This window comes from Oryzias latipes, chromosome 4 (assembly GCF_053564925.1).
Source record: "Oryzias latipes strain Hd-rR chromosome 4, Olatipes_Hd-rR_3.1".
In the NCBI taxonomy this organism is placed as follows: domain Eukaryota; kingdom Metazoa; phylum Chordata; class Actinopteri; order Beloniformes; family Adrianichthyidae; genus Oryzias; species Oryzias latipes.
Window position 1 is genome coordinate 15,562,971 of NC_136240.1, and position 20,708 is coordinate 15,583,678.

The following is a 20,708-nucleotide window of genomic DNA, read 5'->3' on the forward strand; positions in this document are numbered from 1 at the left end:
CACAATTTCATGATCACTCAAAAAGTAAAACAGCCAAACTCTTACATATATGTGGGCTTTTTATTTTAGTACATTTTATATGAAAATAGTGTCACAGACTTGTACCTTTTTCGCTGTACAACTAATCGAATAAAATTTAACAAAGTTGGAGCAGCAGAAGTTGAGAAGGGGCTTTAAATGTAAAAAATCATGTTAGTGATCAGGCACAGTTGAGAATGCTGCACTTAACTGAAGGAATGGAAGAGGGCGGGATTGCATTCAGTTCTAATAAACCTGAAAAATGACAGTTTGAAGAGATGCGATACGGAACCAGTCTGAGCTACGACAGGAAAACCAGAACCAGTTTGTGGTTAACAGCACCGATGAACGCTCCGCCCTTTTTCTGCGTACCTTGTGCTTTTTTCACACAGTTGAAATGATTGTTTTACCACACCTGAGGGAGGTTCATGGGTCATTTTTGAAAATAGAAAAAGCAGACATGGTGTACATGAATATTTACAAAAAGTAAAACCACATACAAACCAATATCCTCTCAACATGGTGCTTTAAAAAAACAATCTTACAGAAAATGTCAGTTAAAATAAAACAGACTTCAAAATAAAAGCCACGTTTTCAGACCAGTTCGTTCAGTCCCCTTGTTTTCAAATGGCAATCACGTTTTTAAAATTGTTACACCATTTAGAAAGGCTGTGTAAAAAATAAAAGGTTACTTTTCCCACCCACACGCATAAAAAAATGCCTTGTGGGATTATAAAAATCCTGCAGCATAACAGCATCATCTCGATCACTTTTTTAAGTTCCGAATAAACAGTGTCTGTGAAGTCAGCTGGAAAAGGCTGTAGAGAATCTACCTAGTGCCCGAATGTGATCAGTAGTGCTACTCCATGCCCATAAGAATGGTGACATTATCCTTGACAATATCAATTTGATCTGTGCCGACTGAAAGAGGAATTTAAGAGAGAAATCGTAGGTTTTTGTCATACGACACTGTGCACAAGTTTTAGCCAGATGTGGGGAAAAAAGAAAAACACTAAACGGAACGCTTTCAGAATTAGGATTGTTCATTTGAAATCAGAAATAATACCAGTGGTACTTCTATTGTTCAGAGAAGTATGGCCAGAAATGGAAGAGTTGCACAATGAATGCACAAAAACATTGGAACTGTGGTGCATAAAAATGGCTACAGCAGAAGAGGTACATTGAGTGTCTGCAGGCAACAGTGAAGCATGGTGGAGGTTCCTTAATGATGTGGGGCTATATTTCTACAAAGGGAGTTGGAGATTTGGTCAGAATTATTGTTGTTTTTAATGCTAAAAAATACAGGCAGATACCTAACAATCATGCAATACCATCAAGGAGGTGTATAATTGGCCCCAAATATATTCTGCAGTAGAACAATGACCCCAAACATGAGGCTAAAGTCATTAAGCTTTATCTTTACCATAAAGACGTAGTGGAAGTGATGGCACAGCCCCCACAGAACACTAATCTCTACATCGTTGAGGGTATCTGGGATTAAACGAAGAGGCACCAGGATGTGAGAAAACCTCCATCTACAGAAGATCTGAGGTCACAACCTACCAGCTGTACTCCTTCAAAAACTGGGTGCAAATAGAAGAATTGATGCAAAGGGTGATCTGACCAAATGCTCATTTGAGCTTGATTTCTCTGCATTCACCACATTTTGATTTAAAAAAAATTTGTTTTAGTTTCCAGCATTTTTTTCACACCTGACTAAAATGTATGCACAGTCGCACAAATCAAAACCAACTTCCAACAAACTTATTCTGTAAATAGTTGGTATTTGAAGTAGAACAATTAAAGTCTTAGTGTCCTGATGCATAGAGGAATCACTTTTAAATTATGCACACACAAAAAAAGTTACAAAAAATATTTGCACCTAGATTTTTTTGTATGGATGACAAAAATTAAGAGAACAAAAAACTGAAACTCTGCAGTAGAATTCCTCTTCAGTATCTCATAATAACATCAGTGCTTTACTACAAGTCAGTTCACGAAAGGCCCTTTAGAAACTTTACATACTTAAATACAAACTCCCTATTTAAAAAGCTCACTTTGACTCCAATGCCTCTTCACCGATGAGATGACCTCCAAAGTGAGTCGCACTTCCTGGTTTGTCCTATCAGGTTGTGACGTTGAGGACCTGCGATGGTCAGTGTGATGCAAACAGACGTCTCCATAAGCTTGAGTTTTGAGTCTCAAGTTGCTCTACGTTCATAAGGATTAGGAAAGGTATGTTTTATGGGATACTGTTGAAGTTTCAGCACAGAGAGGTTAAAGGTCAGGAAAGTGGGTGGGATCTTCTTTATAGTCTTTGGGAATAGTAAAAATCGATTGGTCAAAGTCATCATAGCGAAACTCCTGAAACGTCACTGTCGCTGTAATGGTCGGGAAGACGGGGATGTCTGAAGAAAATCAAACAAATCTCAGCTCAAATTGTTTTTGGAAAACACTGCATTGGTTTTTGTTTTTTCTTCTTCCAAACTTCCATTTGCGGATTCACTGCTTCACTTACCAAGTTTGACTGGGAAGCCGGGGGGGAGTTTCATCTGAACGAACTCCCTGAGTTTGTTAAAGTGCTTGAAGGGTGCGATCACCTCCAGGACATTCAGTAGCCTGCAGGCGGACGTAACCACAGAGGAAACCAATCAATAAATAGTAGACATTTATGACCACAAGAAAAGAATCTAACTCACGACTCAATGCACAAAGGGAAGTCTTGGCTCATGGCTATTGTGGCTTTAAAGTTTTTCTTGCTCTCTTTGCAGACCAGCTCTCTTCCTAGATGAGGCGCTCTGCGAAAAGCACAAAAATGACCTTTTTGTTTTATCACTTTAACCGTGTTCTGAACATTAACACTCAATAGTTATCTTATTTTCTTTTCCTCATTTTATTAAAGTCTTATCTGTCTTTTGTGTATTTTATTGCGTTTGTAAAGCACTTTGGCACACGTCTTTACAGATACAGAGACACCTACTTTCCATTGTCAGCAGAGATGTATTCTTCCCAGGTTATAGTGTTGGGTGACGGAGGCGTTAAAGATTGTCTTCTCGAGGACTAAAAACACAAAGAAAAGACACGAATCAAGTTAGCTGAAGACATATTTGATAGCAAACGCTGGAATAAAAAGGTCCGGCACACTAGGAAAAATGGAGGCAAAATTTCTCTCAGCTCATTTGAGTCTAAATCGGATAGCGTAACTTAATATATGCTTTCTAAAACTGTAAAAACTGGAAAAACAATGTTTATTTAGCAGAAGAATCTATTTCTTTTATTCAAATACAAATTGAAATGTTTGAAAGGTTTTGTGGGAACATTCTTGGTCTTAACAGAGGAGCTCGCCGCTCTCCCTTTGCTGTTCCTGCAGCACCATTGGCTGCTATCCACACACCCACAGGGCAAAGGTTGCAAAAGTCTGCAAATAAGTAGACAGGATTCCCATCAAAGGTTTGTTTGACCACCCAAATGAGACTGGATCCAACTAGAAATGTTAGTCAAACCCAAATTACTCGAATTTAAAGTTCCCGTTTTCAACCAGCAAGTTTCTTCGTGGTTGGAACAGACGTCTACCAAAAATAAATTAGACAATTTACAGAAAGCATCATTGTGGGGGTAAAAATCATATTCAATTTAAATGTAATCATGTCAAAAATGTATGTATAAAATGATTTGTTTGTAAAGTAATCCCTCAGAGCAGAGATAAGCACAATTATTGCCACTAGATGGCACCACCCACTAAAAGGCAGCACCATAGTCTCATATTAGTTTGTGTGAACTAGCAATTGACAATATATTGACAATAATTTTCAATACATTTACCCAAATCCTTTCATATAAATAGTTTTTAAATGAAATGTGGTCAGGCAGGTCTGACTTATTCAGGATCATATAATAAATCTTCCGTAAAATGAGTTTAAAAAAAGAGATGCAAAGTTCCTCAGTCTGAGACATCCTTCCTCAGCAAAACAGCCTCTTCTGACTATCCCTGATGGAGCGTTCTCCTTCAGAACTATTTCAGAACTGGACAGCTTGTTCTAGATAACCCTGCTCCAGATTTTGGACAGGGAGGGAGCAGCAGCATCCTAAAACTGACGGTCATGCAAAAACATTTCTCTCTCAGGTTTGGAGTAAAAAAAGCACAAACGGTTCAGTAGAAACTCGGACAGCGTACATCCCAGCCCTGTTGTGACAAGGGCATTATGCACAGAAGCTGCAGAATCTGAACTGCTGGAATGCTGCTCCCCTCCCACCTCACCATTCCATTGGGAGCGTGGATTTTGGCTCTCATCCGTTCCATCAATAGTGTCAAGCTTTGCTGAAAAGCCCAGCAGCCTCCACTCTACATCCCCCAAACAGTCTCCCCCCGCTGGCTTAGGCAGACCTCACGTCCCACACAACTTATGCTTTGTTCAAAAATGAGCAAGCAAGAGTTGATGGGGGTTAAAAAAAAAAGGGGACTGGAAGACCACTAAGGACGCAGCGGTGGAACAAAGCCTGGTGCAGAACAAGCACGGAGTGCAGACAAAAAAATAGGCAAGTTAAGGCACTCACTGGGGGGGGGGGGAGGCTTTGTCTTTATTGTGTGGCGGGCTTTTTGTTGGGTGTTTAGATGAAGGCTTGCTAAGCACACTCTGGAACATACTGTATGCACTCTGGTGTGTTGGGGAGCTGCATTAAGTGACGCCACCAGGGGGCAGCGCTGAGACTCAAATCCTTACAAGACAGTTATGAGAGGCTTTTTGTAATGTTTGAGACGAATTAAACATCAAAGAAACAGCAGAACCCTGCAACAGACTGGCGACCTGTCCAGGGTGCCCCCTGCCTTCGCCCACAGGTGGCCAGGATAAGCTCTGCCAGCCCCGTGACCCACAAAAGGGAATAAACGGAAGAAGAAGAAACACCAGATGAGACCCAGACAGGAATGTTTCATTAAACCAACCTGTTTTTTTTTTTAGAGTTTTAAAGTCAGGAAATCACTCATAAATCACCAAAATACTTGTTTTGTCTGAAATACCAGTCTCTTATCCCAACGTTCCTGCAGGACTGATTCAAAACTTGACAGCAAAAAAAGGGTAAAAAAGGACGTTTTTATTGTGCAAAACAAATGTAAAAGCCTTTCCTATTGGGGACAAAGATCCCAAAAGGTGGCTAAAAATATCTTTCTGACTTATTGATGCATAAATATATTTCCAGCAATGGAAAAAAATCACTTATGTTTTTGCTTTAAAGTAAATGTTAAATTAAGAGGAAGCAGTAGTGGTTTGATGCAAATTTGTATCAATGGGCATTAAAGGATTCTAACTCATTTCACAATAAAAATCGGTGAGGAAATGAAAAAGAAGTTAAATGAAAATTAGGATTTTTACAAAACAGGCATTTATCTATGTGATAAACTGGTATCTAAGAATAAAAAAAGAACTAAAATATGATTCAAATATTAAAGAATCTTGTTTCAATTTGATGGTGTGGGTGTGAATGAGTTTGTCAAAACAAAACAAAAAAACTAAATCCACGCTAAGACTTGGTGGCTTTTAAGCTATGTTCACACTGCTCTCAGCAACGCAAATGTAAACGTAAATGTGTTCAAAACTTTCACATACATGCTATGGAAGTTTCTACGAATGCCCGGTGAGAGTCTCTTGACAGATTTATCATGCAGTGGACTGTGAAATCCTTCTGTTGCATCATTCTGGGGACACAGTGGTTTTCTCTTCAATACTACAGACCATGGAAGTTTCTGTGTCTGGGTTTTCACCCAACCTGTTTATAGCCTTAAAAATAAACTTTCACGAAGATTTTTTGGGGCGGTCACAACCCGTAGACTTCTCCTGCTTTTCTGCTCCAAGTTGAATAGCGTACTTGGCAGCACTGTCCCGGTGCGTGACCCACTTTCAGTGGAGCTCTAGATATGAGACAGATGGTCCCACATCCGACTAAATAAAAAAAAAATTGGGATCTACTCATGTAAGATCTGATCTGTGCATTCTGTGTCAACAAAATAAGAACAAATCATCACCCATCTACAGAAAGTGTTTGTGTGGGTTAGATAGCTGGTAGGAGGTGTTTCCTGTCCTTTGTAGAGTCACCATGCATTACGACCACAAATCTCTATTTTGATCAGTTTTGCAGGGTTGTTATTTTTAAATTAAGGTGAGGCTTTATAGAACGTTAAAGAGTTTTTTTTTTAATGATAACATCTTTTTGTAACACTACTTTGTAATTTTAAACTATTTCCAGATCACTAAGCAGCAACCAAAATGATATATTTTTTACAATTATCCCTTCATTTGTATTAACACAAGAAAGATATAACCTTCTATGGTAATGTCGATCTTCCAAAGTGACCAGGAACGCCTCACCTCAAAACTCTGCTCGCTCAGGTTCCCCCCTTTGCTCAGGCTCTCCATGATGGCTTTGTTCCTCAAGATGTCCTCTTCGCTCAGATGCTCCCGTCTCTTCCTGGACTCCAGCACCAGGCCGTTCACAGAGTAGAAATCTGCCAAGAAGTTTCCCACGCGCTCCTGGAGTGAGAACAAACAGAAACGCGCCAACTATTTTACACTAATTTCCTTTCATACTCATACACACACAAAAAAAAAAAAGATCTAGAGGATTAAAGCCAATATCTGATTCACTGCATTCATGCCCCCTACTCAGTCTGTTGTTTTTAGCCTCAAGTCCATAACCTGAGATTCAGTCCTGTGGTCAACGCTGCTGCTTTTCTGATTCAATCTCTGTTTTCCTGGCGGGCATGGCGGTTACAGCAGGAAACATGAGAGCTTAGCACAGAAGAGCAGAGCTGCAGTTCCTCACTGCAGTTATGTTCGATTCAGACAGCCTAAATACATGAAATGCTGACTGATAAGGAGAAAGAAATTGTGGCTTTAAAGACTCTTTTCAGAGAAACGTTTTGACAAAATGAGAAAAGAACAGTAAGTATCTTAAGTACTTTATAAATTTTAGTTTTAGTCCTTCATCACATTCACAGAAAGAAGTTTGTCACTGAAAATTCCTCTGTTTAAACCTCACAACTAAAAATTCCAGAAATTCCACAGGAAAACCGAATCCTGTAATCTCTGAGCGAGCACTCCAAAAACTCAACCAGGAGAGAAGTTAAACCCCATCGGGACAACGGCCACCAACCGTCTTGTCCTCCCGGAACAGCCAGCCGCTCTGAGCCCTGGAGAAGGTGATGGATTTTGTGGAGAGCGTGGCGGAGTAGACGTCGCTGCTCATCAGAATGTCCACTTCTTCTTCGGTCTCCATCTCCGATTCCTGCCAATACAAAACATACCAATTATGGTCTGCAGAGCTGCATGTGGCCTACTTACTAACAAGCAAAAGAAGTCCTGTAAAAAGAAGCATCAAATAAGCTGAACTTCAGAATATCTGTCAGCAAACTAAACCAAAAAGCTTCTGTTGGGATATTTACTGATATTTACTGAATTTGGGCATTCACATACCTCATGATGTATCCGCTGGTACACTTTCTGTTTGTTGTCCAGCACAACGAAAGACTCTGAAGGAACGGCATTGCCATTGAAGATGAAGCTGAGATCGCCACGCTGACATTTCATATCCGTAAAATCGATCAAAGTTGTATCCAGTCTGTATGCACAAAGCAATAAAAGGAGTCAAAAAGTGTCCTTCATCAGAGGAAGGATGACAAGAAGTTAGTTAACTTGAATGGATTGTAGAAAGTTTCATTACAGCTGCATGTAAGTCAGCGTGGTTTTTTTCCCCCCCCTTAAACTGCACCATTAATTATTTTTTGGAATACCCAATGAAGCAGCTGGGAGCAGTTTCAGACTAAAATGAAAAGCTTCACATCAAGTTGACCTTAAAGCAGGAGAAGCGCTCAGACACACTTGGTTTTATTCAAATGACTGTAAAGTCTCTGTGTATTCTGAAGAAAAGCGGTTTTAGAGAAACACTGATACTGTGACGTAATCCAGCGCTACATCTGTCCAAATTTGAACTCAAACGTTGTGCCCATGCAGCAAAATAAAGAAACAGCATCTGGACATTCTATTAAATATTCACTGTAATCAAGTTCAAGTACAGGTTACAGTGAGGCTCGTTTCTCTGTAACCTGGTTAATCATCACAGCAAATGTCCTTCTGATATTTAAGAAAAAGACAGAGGAAAAAAGTCAGAGCTCCTGCTTAGCAACAGCAAACAATAAACATAAAACTCAAAGGATTTAACCTCCTGAAACATTACTAACATAATCTGAATGTAATGAAAATAGCTTACCCCTTGATTATAAAAGAAAACTCACTAACCCTCTAAACGAACAAAACGTACTAATGATAGAAACTGGATACCTGAAGGAAGCAAATGAGCGGAGAAAAAAACAAGGAAAGAAAGAAATGAAAAAAAGAAGGAAGGAAGCAAGGGACAAAAAAGCAAGAAGTGAAGAAAGAAGGAAAGAATACAAAGGAAAGAAAGAAGGAAAGATCTAAAGAAGGAGAATGAAAGGAAGGACGGGAAATAGGAAGGAAGTAGGAAGGATGGTAGGAATGAAAAAAGGAGAAAAGTGTGAAGGAAAGAAGGAAGGAGGAAAAAAAAGAACAAAAACAAACCCATTAGAAAGAAAGAAGAAATGTAGGAAAGGAAGGAAGACAGGGAAGTAGAAAGTATAGTACAAATGCAAGTAGGAAGTAGGAAGGAAAAAATAGAAAGGTGTGAAGGAAAGAAGGAAGGAGGGGAAAAAGAGGAATGAAGGAAGGAGAGAAAGGAAAAGGGAAGGAAAGGAGGAAGGCAGGGGGGGGGACTTGCCTGATGTTGATGCCCTGCTTGTAGATCTTGCAGACATCTGATGGCAGGATTCTGGACAGCAAAGGCACTGCAAAGTGAAGATAATTAAGGTGGAACATGGGAAAAGATGGGAGAAGTGTCTATATTTAGCCAGCCCAGGAAAAATGAAGACCTTTATGCACTTCAAAGCCTGAGAAGCAGTAAACTCTGTAGAGCAGCGCTCCACATACCAGCCATCACATGTAGGTCCTCAGCTAAATATTTGATCAATTCAAGCTTTCACTGGTTCTCTGACATAAAATCATCTAGGAGACACTTTAGCAGATCCCTTTAAATCTGAAGATCAAAATCCAAACCTGTTCTTTGTATTTGAAGCAGAGAAGGAACAAATGCCTTTGTTTTAACTCTCTAAATTATCTTTATCTTATCTTTAGTGTGATAAAATCCATAATTTGACTTTTTACTAAAGGTAAATACAACTATCCAGTTTACAATATGCTCAAAACATATATCTAGATTTGTTTATGTTCATTAGTAATTCAGTGTGATGCTGCTGTACACGGCGTCGTTTTACGGGAGACCATCCCAGGATGGTGTCAAGTTTCATGATGTCCAAACGTCCAGCAGGAGGAGGAGAGCTGTTTAACATGAGCCCAACAGTCACCCTGTCCTGTGTAGCTCCAAGACATCAAAGTCATCCTCACCCCAACTCTGGAAGTCCCAGTGAAGCTCCAGGTAAAAGTCTCCCAGCTGTAAAAGAGTGGAGATGCAGAAATATTCATCATTAAAATCCAGAGGAGGAGACTTCTCTGATCATAAATTATAAAAAATTTTAAAAAAACGTATAAACTGTACTATCGCTGTTTTCATGTTTTACTGTAATATTTCCTTGCAACATATATGATGAAGACCCATCCCCAAAATATTCAAACCTCTAATATGTTTGATAATTACCACAACATCATGTAAAAGCTCCTAAAGACCACTCAAAAACAAATAAGTAGCTTTTTTTGAAGTACAGATATAAAAACATTTTTATTCACACCCAAACAAGTTTCTTAAGCAACTTTAGGAAGACCTACAGAAAGAATATGAATGTGTTCGTATGCACATACATGGGAATAGATTAAAAAAAACGTGTTTTTTTCTAAAAAGGGACAACAATCGGAACTTAAAGGACTAAAAAAACAACTTCCAAAGTCTGGAGAACAAAGCAACCTGTCTGCTAGAGTAGAGTTAAGCTCCACTTTTGACAGTTCTCAAAAATACTGCCTTCTATGTCCAGAAAAAGGAAATGTAACATGATTTAGTAGGACCAACACACTCATGTTTTTGGATTTCTGATGATATTAAAAGGCAAAAATATAAATAAAATTGCCATTTTGGCACCTAATAAAAACCTGGTATTGCTTCAGAAGAGCTTCTCCCTGACAGACATATCAAAACAAGTCAATTTTGTGGCCCCGCTGGGATCAAAAGGGCTCACAGCTGATGACATCAATCCAAACGTCATGACTGACTTCTAAATGCCAGAGGATCATCGGCTTTCAGAACAGCAGCAATTTTCCAGGAGTGCCTCAACAGAGAGTTTTAAAAAGCAGCAAACTAGGGGGAAAATAAGGATTTAGTTAAAAAAAATGGCTATGGCGTAAAGTTTGCATACCTCTTTGAGGGCTTTCAGCAGTTTGGGTCTCTTGTCCTCCACACTGTCTCTGGACTGTTGCTTCAGTTTTCTTAGCAGAGCAGTGACTAAAAGAAAGAGAGAGAAGCAGGGTTGAGACCAAAAACAAGCACTTTTTTTCCACAAAAGGGTCAAATTTTAATCAATTTGCCACCTTATGGGTGAAGAACTATTTATAATTTCACATCATTATGTCCCAAACTTCATTCATATTGTAGATCTGCGTACTAACTTTTCCTCAATTTTGTGGTTATTTTGGCTTTTATTGGTGCTTAAAGTTTCATTTTTTTCATATATTTAAACTTTTATATCATCAAATAAATTAAATCTTAATCTGCTTAACATTTTAACAGTAGTTTAATGTTGAAATCATGTAGTATGACAGTAAAAAGATAAAGCACGTTAGGTTTTTGGTTTTTTTATAATAAGTATAAGGTACTTATAGGATGTCCCTTTTTTTCTACACTCAATTATTGTCAACAACAAAAGTTGCAAAGAGGTTATCTTTCCCGTAAATGTCATGATCTCATCTAGCCTTCCTTGATCAAACCATTCCAAGATGTTCAGGGACTGGCAGCTAATGAGCTGCTCCTTGAGCCGCTTTATCAACCTGACGGCATCGAGTGCCCTCAGATTTAGAAAAAGAGCTCACAGCGCCTCAGCTTTGTGGCTCCAAAAGACTTTTTTATGTTTATGCACAAATAAAAGAAACAAAAAACAGGCGGATCGGAAAAGGCTATCGCTATTTTACCTGCTCTGTAGGGAGTAAACACAGATTGTGAAATAATTGTGGGAATTGAATGTGACAATTAACAGAAACAAGGATGACTGTAAAAGCATGATAACCCTATTTAGTCATTCTGACAGCCATGTCCTTGTGTGATTTCGTTCTTGTCCAGCCCCTTTATGCACTTGTGGCGAGTCAACACAAACTGCTCATGTTGCTCCTCTAATGCCCGGCATGCAGTGATGGTTAAAGTAGGCCGAATAACAGCACAGGCACGCAGGCTCCAACCAACACACATGCTGGCTGAAGGAGGGGGTCTTTGTGGCCCGGCTGCCTAATGAATGTGGACAAGCTCTGGATGGGGCTCCTCCTGATCTTCACCTCCTCTCAGCATGACAAGCAAAGCATTACTAAGTCACCATCTGGCCGCGGACCACCCAGTCAGCGCGGGCGCAGACATCCGCGGCGCAGAAAGGGATGAGGAGACTTCCCTGGCATTAATGAGGGGACTGATCTTTGCCGTTTCATCTTCATGCTTTAATAAAACGAGACACAGTCGGGCCCATTTTGCATTTCATCGCCACAAAGTGCTTCTGTTTAACCATTAGATGTGACCGGACAGCTGACAGATCTGTAAGAAACGGTGAAGCTTTTCATTCTAATACAGGCAGACACACCAAGCCAGGTAGAACAGGGAGCTTTCGTGAATGATTTATAATTACAGACTAAAAAAAACCACGCTTTTAAATTTCTGCTGACATTAATTGTGTTTTGCCGTTTCAGCATAAATGTGTGGACATGGAAAGGTCAAAATCTAGACACATTTAATTAACATAAAGTTCTGCATTTTCCTCCTTTTATTAAATCAAACAGGTCGGTTAGGTGGCCGTCTCTGTGTTTTTAGCTGAATTTTTATCTGTTGAGTGTCTTAAATGTCTAAATCTAGAGATAGTATAGTACAAATGCAAGTATAGCCTTCTGGATGATTCTGTTTCCCACAATCCCCTCTATAGAGATCTTTTAGAATAAAACAAGATTTTAAAACGTCAATAATTCAGTCTTCTAAAACTGAAACTGACTGAATGCAGCAGTGAAGGAGACTTCTGCAGAAGCTTCAGCCAATAAAGACATAAGCAGAATCTTATCTTGCATCGATTCAACTTTTTCCTACAGAAAAAACAATGTTTCTGCTATTTTATAAAAATTATTGTACATCTAAGAGTTTATTTTCTTAAAATATGTTGAAATTATTTTGTACGTCTTGATTTTAACTTGTCTAAATTGCACATCTTTCCTTGATTAAGCTTGCTCTGCAAAAACAAGGATCGCTGGCCTGCCCCCACCCTCCTTCAGTCAGTTCAGAATCCAAATAAGCAGGAAAAGAGGGAACAGATCCATTTCTCTGGGATGGGGGTGATTTATTTGAAGACCCACTCAGAGGAAAATCATGTTTTTAACATGTTCCTGTGGCCCTTTTCTGATGATGGAGGACATATGTAAAGAAAATTCGGCTTTACTCCAACTGTTGTGAATCAGGAGCAGACAAAAAAATGCCGTTTGAAAAAGCTTGTAGTGGTGATGTACTGCTCAAAAAAGCTGACATTAACTGGGACCTTAATTTAGTATTCAGGTAAAAAATAAAGGTTTGTGCCACTTCAAAATTTTTAATAGAAAATGAACAAAAACCGCTCCTAAACTGCCTTTTAGTGCGACACAAAAGCAAGAAGGGGGTGCTAAAAGTCCTTGAAGACATTGTTGCCGCTGCCCTCACTGAGGCAGCGATAAAAACTAACATGCAGCTTTTTGTTGGCATGTGTCAAAATATCTCTGTCCCATCAGCGCGTCCACACGAGAAATCCCACAGAATCCACACTCCCGGGAGGAAACCAGCGACTGGCTGGCAGCCGCCGTGCAGCTGTGGTGGACTCTGAAAGCTCTGCATGTGAATGGGAATCGTGCAGCGACGGCCATTTCTGTTTTTTCCAGCTACTTACTCATCTGTCGGTCTCCGTAACTAATGGCCTCAGCGAGGGGGCTCCATCCCTGAGCATTCTTCACCTTCACTGGTGCATTGTGGGCCAGAAGCAAATGAGCACATTCTGCAGGGCGGACATTCAAGAAAAGAAGAAAAACATTGAAGTCTAGGCAAAAAAAAGTGAACACATTTTTTTTTTCATTTCAAAATTTAGAAATTATTTCAATAAATAAATACAAACATTTTTGCATCCACAACATACAGAGCGCATCATTTACTGCAAAGACATGTACACGTATTTTAAATGCAAGTCACCCCATCCTTGATGCTGCCATGGAAACATACAAAAATAGTCATTTTGTTCTTTGCAACTAAGAAAAACTTCATATGTTTTACCTGTTCCTGCATACTTCCGTCAATATATTAAAGCAACTATAAATGTATGAATTTAAATGCAACTGCTGCAGACTTTTCTAATACAGGTTTTTGCTAACACAAGCCAATGTCTGATGTGGAACAGACCTTTTTTTCTTACAGCAGAATCAGAAATAATCCTGGGAACAGATTGGGTGTAGAATGGATATGAGAGCTGACCCGTTAACTACAAAGCCATATGGGACCTTCAGTTACACAATCCTTGTTTTTTAATTGTCACTAAAATTTCAAGGAAGAGAGCAGAAAATGTTGGAGTCCATATTTCTATGGTGTGCTTTAAAATCATCTCATAATTCCATAATAATTGAAGAGTCCTTCTGTCCTGCAGCCCATCCAGTCTCTGAGCAGCTTGTCAACAACTTGCAGCCGGCTTGAAATGACGCCTGTTTTTACACCTAAGCTGCCCGTTTTGTTGTGACATCATTGATTATAATGCTGGCATCTGTGCAGCTCTGCCCGTTAGTGGAGGGCGGCACAAAAGCAGAGCCGAGGCTAACGGCCCGTCAACAAAGCTGCTGGATGTGAAGGGATTTCAGCTCATGATAAATGATGTTAAACAATAATCATCTCCACTGCTCTCATAGCAGACAGCTTTCAAATGTCACATTATAGGACAAAGTAGCTGTTGGCCCCACAATCCCATTTAAGTCCTCAGCATGAACCCGTCCATTGAAAAAAAAGAACAGTTTGTGTGGCATGTTGTCACAATACCTCACATAAAAACATGCATGCTTTGTTATGAAGAAAAAGCTTACAACTTTATGAAGACATGGTCTCTAATCGATTAAACATGATCCAAAAAATGTGTCTATACTCAAATAAAAAGGTTTGTTGAGACAAGAACCAAGACAGTATAGAAAGCTGTCAAAGATAGTCATCCAGGTGAGCTTTAAACCCTGTAACCCACTTTCTTCTTAAATTGTGCTAAATTTGTTGCTGTGCCGAACACAGTAGGATGTTCTGAGCTACTTCAAATGCCCTGAACAAAAAAAATCTTAAAAAAAAGTCAAACTTTATGTTTCAGCTCACATAAAGGCTGTAACTGAGGATTAAAAATGCAGCTTAGTGACATTAAACTAAAAGGCAGAACTCTGTTGATGCATTAGGTGGATCAGTGTGAGAAAGAAAGCAAAGAAACGCATCCTCTTTTTTTTGTTATGTAATCCCTATGACCTCTGTGTCAATCTGGTAAATCCTGTGATTGTATAATAATGAAAATCCCAATATTTAGCAGATGTGCTCATAAAGAGCAGCCGGGACCTGTGTACTGAGCTGAACACCTGCTGGTTTCTGCTTTGGAAAAGTGCTTGCAGGTCGTATAGTAAAGCACAAATGGAGTAAGTCTTTATCTTATTTCCACAACTGTCATTTAAACAGCACCATGAAAGGGAAAACCAGCTTTGATGGACACAAACAATGCACAGTGTGAAAACTGATCAAATCAAAAATAACAACTGAATACGTTCAAATGAGTTCAGATCAGACCACTGACTGTAAATGACAGCCGGACAGAGTGAGTCTGACGTCACCGTTGAGAATGGTTTATTTTCGGCTCCAATAATATGACGTCATTTCAGTCGCCATTTTTTTCATGATATGGATGCCACATTTATGCAGGAACCAGAAATCGTCAGTAAGCCGTGATTTAGTCTGAGTTGATGGGAGTCAACGTTTCTATGGCAACCACTATCGCGCCAATCAGGAGCGAGCTTGTTGGAAAACCCTGACCACTTGAAATGAGGCTCGAGAGAATCTGTCAATTAAACCTTTGGAACATTTAATCAAGGCATCTGATTGGCCAACTTACAACTTGGATAACTGGCACTACAGAACAAAATAGCGAGAACATTTTTAAAAAAAGACAGCAAACCAGGAATGGTTGTTTTGACAAATACAATGACTGAGTAATAGCTGTTTCTTAAAAGAAGCTTATGAGATTTTGGCTTCTTGGAGCCTTAGAGTGATGAAAAAGGTTCCTGTCCAATGCAACATTGACTACCGGTGGAGTCCAGCTTCTATTAACCAAAACCACCATCGCCAGGACACTGGTTCGGTCTAAAGGCACCTTTTCCACCAATCAGTCTCACTTCATAAGCAAAAGCGGCAGGCAAAGGTAGCAAATAGCCCAGCCAAATGCTGCCTTCAAAGTAGGACAGCAGCATCAGTTCTGCTCTGTGCTCGGATGTTGCAAAACTGACTTCCATTACATTCAATTTTCCACCGGCGTGCCCGTTCGGTTATCACCTGCCGTTTTGCAGTGACATTATGAAATCATGCAAACACACACAGAGCCTTGTCTGCTGCATCCCAAAAGAGCAGCCACACCCAGACTGTGATCTCATGCTGTAGCCTTCCGCCTGTCTCGCCCGAGCATCCCCCGGAGAACAGGCCGATTCCTGCAAGACGCAGGCGACCTCATTAGCAAAATCAATTCCGTGGCAATGTGTCCGTCACAGCACTTTGTCACTCCGCCGGCTGAATCACTGACAGGTAGTGAAAAAGGGCCTCAAGCCAGAGACGAGAATTGAGCTTAGTGAATGTGAAATCAATTGAAACCTAATGCTCCAGGAACAGACAACAGTGAGTCCCTGCATGCCCAAAATGTCCAACATTTGTTCAACTACTGCAGCAAAAAGCTGGAGAACTCATTTTTCAAAACAGCACCCTGAAGTCTCTTTTGAAGAGGTGTAATGAATAACAAAGAGCATACTGCTTTAATGTTTAATGTGCTTTCAACAAGTCCATTAAAATTCAGCTTAATATTTTATAATAGTCTCTCAAAACTATGATCGACATTACATATTTATAACTATGTAAGGTTAAATTTAAAAAATAAAATAACAATTGCACCGTGTCATTTTTGCAGGTTTTTTCCCCCTCTTTTTTAATGTCGTAACTTTTTTAAACAGGAAGCGTTTGAATAAAGATAATTACCTGAACAGATTACTTTTCATCAGCTGCAGAGGTTCTTTCCTTTGCAAAATGATTTGATTTAGTTTTCTTCTTAAGTGAGATTTTCAGAAGCAATCACGCCCAATATGTTTAAGGAAAATTTACTGTTTTCAATCTTGTTTTGGAGCAGAGGAAACTACTAAAAAATAGGGTAGCTTTATTTATGCATGAGGTCTTTGTCTGCTGGGAGATGTGCAGTGATGTGTGACAAATTTTTTGCTGGTATGTACAGACAATTCACACACAAAAAGTTGGAAAAATGAATGAACTGAAGCTCATTCAAACAAACAAACAAACAAACAAACAAACAAACAAACAAACTCACACGTGACCGGAAACGATTTGCAAGCAGGCAAAGAAAGGCGGTTGGCAGCAACGTTATCCCAACAATGCTCACCTTTGTGTCCCATCATGACAGCCAGGTGTAGTGGGGTGTTTCCTGAAAAAAAAGAGGGGGAAAACTGCATTTTTCCCACACTTTTGATCATATCTGCAAAGACTCCTGAGACTGTGACAAGAACCTTCCCTGTTTTGCTGACACCATGTATGCATAATACATGGCCACTCCATGTACCCACAAGACCCAATCCAATGAAAATCATGTTTTTGGCATTTTTTAACATCTTTTTGCCTTTTTTTCTCATGGTGGAGGCCATATATATAGAACATTAAGCCTAAAATTGCATGTCTGAGAATTTCTTTATTAAAATTGTCCATTCCAAGGCCTCCACTTGTAGACGAGCACGCCTTTGTTTTCCTCATCCGAGTTGGCACCTGACTCAAAACTGTACGACAGGATAACTCTGATGTTGCTCGCTATTTTTGTTGTAGATGTAAGGGGCTCTACGTTAGCGGGAGTGTGTGTAAACATATGGACGATGGGAAGTGGCGGATGGCTTACTCCGCGCCAACAGTCCCGCCCTAAACTTAGAGGTGAATTTCTAATGAAATGCTGCCACTCTGCAGTTCTGTCCTTGTATCAATTGTCCCTAGAAAACGACTTATTTAACCTAAAAATGGCATAATCATAATTAAAAGGACCACTGGGAATGGGATCACGTTTAAACCAGACCAAAAGTTGATAGGACTTTAAACAAGTAGGAAAGCATGCATTTGGTTCCAAAACCATAACAAGATCAGTTAATAAGGAGAACTTCTGCAGGAACCACCTCCAACATGCAGACCACTTTAGAGCACCTCTTTTTAATTATTCATTTGTGTGTTTGCAACCAAAAACAGCACAGAATATGTGACGTAAAGAACGGAAATGGAGCTGAAATAAGGCGGGAACATCTGTCTTTGACAGTTGCAGGTTCAAATTCCACGCCTTGCTGCATGTCAGTGCATTGGATCACATTCCTCAGGAATGTGTCAATGCAGGCTGTCGGTCAGTCATCCCAACTGGCTGTTTTTAGGAAGATTCATCTAAAAAACTGAGAAGAATCTACCGGAGGAGACTTCAGCCTGCAGAAGATCTCCTAACAGTTGGGAATTCACAGACTGTGGGCGCTCTGCCTCTTACTTCTGAAGGAGTCCTGATAACTGTTTGGGGGGGTAATGTTCCCTCTAAAAGTCAACTTCTAAAACACTCAGATCGGAGGAAATCAAGTAGTCCATGACTGGACATTGATTTGCGGTGAATTTGTCACCAAAATGAAGACGTACTCATCCCTAGAATGATCGGATCTCCCGGGTTCTGCCCTCCCTCTTCTTTCTCTATAAAATATTGATCATGGATGATGATGATCCAGGCCTGATGTGACGGGCAGCGCGGAAACTCACCATGAACGTCTTTCTGGGCGATATTCTGCGTTCGTATGAGGGACGACAGACGGCGGACATCTCCTTTAAACACACATTCGTGCACTGGGAAGTCCAGTCCTGTTCGGATGATGGGATTTTTGTTGTTGTCATCAACAACGTCCGATGTGTTAGCATTATTCTGCGTCTGTTGGTTCTGCGGCTGCTGCTGTGGTGGAGCGGACGGCGACCCGATTAACTTGTGGTTGCTGAAGATCTTACTCGCTCTGCTTTTGCTGTTCGCCTTGGAGGCGGAAAACGTCCCGGTGGCAGCCTCTTCATCGGGTTCCAGTAAGTCCTCGTCCTTACTCGGCCTGTTATCCTTGCGCAGGGAGCGGATCTTCTCCCCGGTCATTTTCCTCAAACGCTCGGTGCCGACGGAGAAGAAGAGGGTGTCGCCGCTGACGATGACCCTCCTGGCGATCTGATGATGCGATTCGCCAGATGCAGCTCCTCAAGCAAATACTGGAAATTGCAAAACATTTAATTTAACAGTTTTCCATACGACAGAAGCGCGAAAAAGAATCTGTTTATCTAAGATGAAAGATTGATAGCTGGTTTTGTAGATGAAAACAAAGTCTTGGCCACCACACAATCGTTCTGAACTGACGCTGCTGAACAACATAAGCCGCTCCAGTTTACAAGTACGAAACACTCGGGAGTTGTCTTCCGGTTCTTAGTATCGCGAGAGTTCAGAAATGTTTGGGCAGGTGACAAATGTCAAAGTATTTCAACCAAATACGTCAAATAAAACCTGTTTACTTGTTGTTGTTTTTTGTTTTATTTGTTTGTTTGTTTATTTATTTACTTTTATCCTATCTGAAACATTTAAATCTTGATTTATATCATTTATTTCACAGATAAAGTTTTATAAATCTATCCTCTCAACTTATTCTTGCATATTTGTGGCGCACAATTTAGTACTAGATGTTAATAACAGGTGCATTAAATGGGAAATATAATATAATAATTCAAAACGTTTTTGAGGAAAGTTTTTTTTAAAGTTTTCTGAAAAAAGAAATGACCAAGTAAGAGAAAGAGAAACCTTTGTGACTCAACCGGAGATGACTTGATCTTTATGCAAAACCTGTGCAACGGGTGTTCCAACTTATCTCGCTATAACTCCTGACCTGTTTTGTAGACACTTTAGATCAGTCAAGCATTCAAGCCTTTCAAAACTCAACTCAACTCAACCATGAAACTTACTGGAATGGTTTCTCACTTATTCAGTTCTTCTACTACACTCACAAAACAGCTGAAAACATACAGAAACAAATGTTTTTTATTTTATTTTTTAAGTCATGAGTCATTTTTAGCTCTAGGAAATTTAAAAAATTAAATGACTTTATTGTAGTGTGTGATGGTTGTTTGTGAAGTTTTAACATCCTCCATTTGTGCAAATTATCTGCAAATTCTTGGAAATAGTGCCTGTTCTTTGGCGCTTACAGAGTCAGCTATCGCCCTGCAGACCAGATTAACGTTGCTGCAACTTATTCTTGACAAAAACTGCTGCACACATAACTTCTTTTTTTTGTTTTTGTTTTTCATTACATTTTTTAATCTATAGGTAGACAGTATTTAGTCTATACTCATCAAGGAAATGCAAATTGAATTTATAGACAGGCCCACAATGGTTCTTACTGTAAACATAGTCTACCTGAAGTTTGGAAAATGGGAAATGTTGCTAGTATTTTGTATTTGTGTAAATCATATGACAAAAGAGCAATAAAAAAATTGAGTTACAAAGAAAGTTATTGTCTTGCGTTTTTGTTATCATGTTTCATTAGTTTGTCAGAAAAATAATGTGCTTATCACATCTTTTAGCCACATTGGTTAAACTGTTTCGGAAATCATTTGACTTTTGGTATCCAACAACAATTTCCTAATGTTGTCTGTAAAATATACTGATGGGGATAATATCAATTTGCATTCTCACATGTTCGATAAAAAAAAGCTTTCAAGATGTAAGATTTTGTTTGTTTAATATCAATTAAGGCATGGCTTAAAGTTTGTTTACTGTGAGACACAAACAAAATGACATTTAGGTTGACTGTTCATTTAACCCTATTCTAAAACGGATACACAAATATGAAAGAAACACGTGTCACTACACATTTAATATAAAAAATCAAATAATCTTCCTAAATTCTCAGTGTCGTGCTGAAATTTGTGTTTTTGGTGAAAAACAAAAACAAACCAAAAACCCCGAACACTTGCTACTTAATTTTGTTCTGTTGATTTGTTCCTTTCATGAAGAGTACCACATTGAATAACATTCAATACACAACATGAGTACACACATCTCTAGAATCATCATCTTATTTTAATTCTGTCCTTGTATCAAATCTTACGGGAAA

At 39.5% G+C, this 20,708-nt stretch overlaps 1 protein-coding gene across 1 annotated transcript; it reads right to left on the bottom strand.

The window, feature by feature from the left end:
- Nucleotides 1-41: 41 nt before the first annotated feature.
- On the bottom strand, nucleotides 42-19,055 carry LOC101164047 (ankyrin repeat domain-containing protein 13C). The gene is made up of 13 exons (XM_004067903.5): nucleotides 18,334-19,055; nucleotides 16,949-16,990; nucleotides 13,184-13,288; nucleotides 10,445-10,530; nucleotides 9,486-9,531; nucleotides 8,803-8,869; nucleotides 7,485-7,629; nucleotides 7,165-7,296; nucleotides 6,381-6,542; nucleotides 2,999-3,078; nucleotides 2,718-2,816; nucleotides 2,537-2,637; nucleotides 42-2,426 (listed from the first exon to the last, which is right to left on the bottom strand). Exons 1-13 carry the CDS (start codon nucleotides 18,704-18,706, stop codon nucleotides 2,296-2,298), a joined length of 1,569 nt encoding a protein of 522 aa, XP_004067951.1. The 5' UTR covers nucleotides 18,707-19,055; the 3' UTR covers nucleotides 42-2,295.
- Between the last annotated feature and the right edge of the window lie 1,653 nt (nucleotides 19,056-20,708).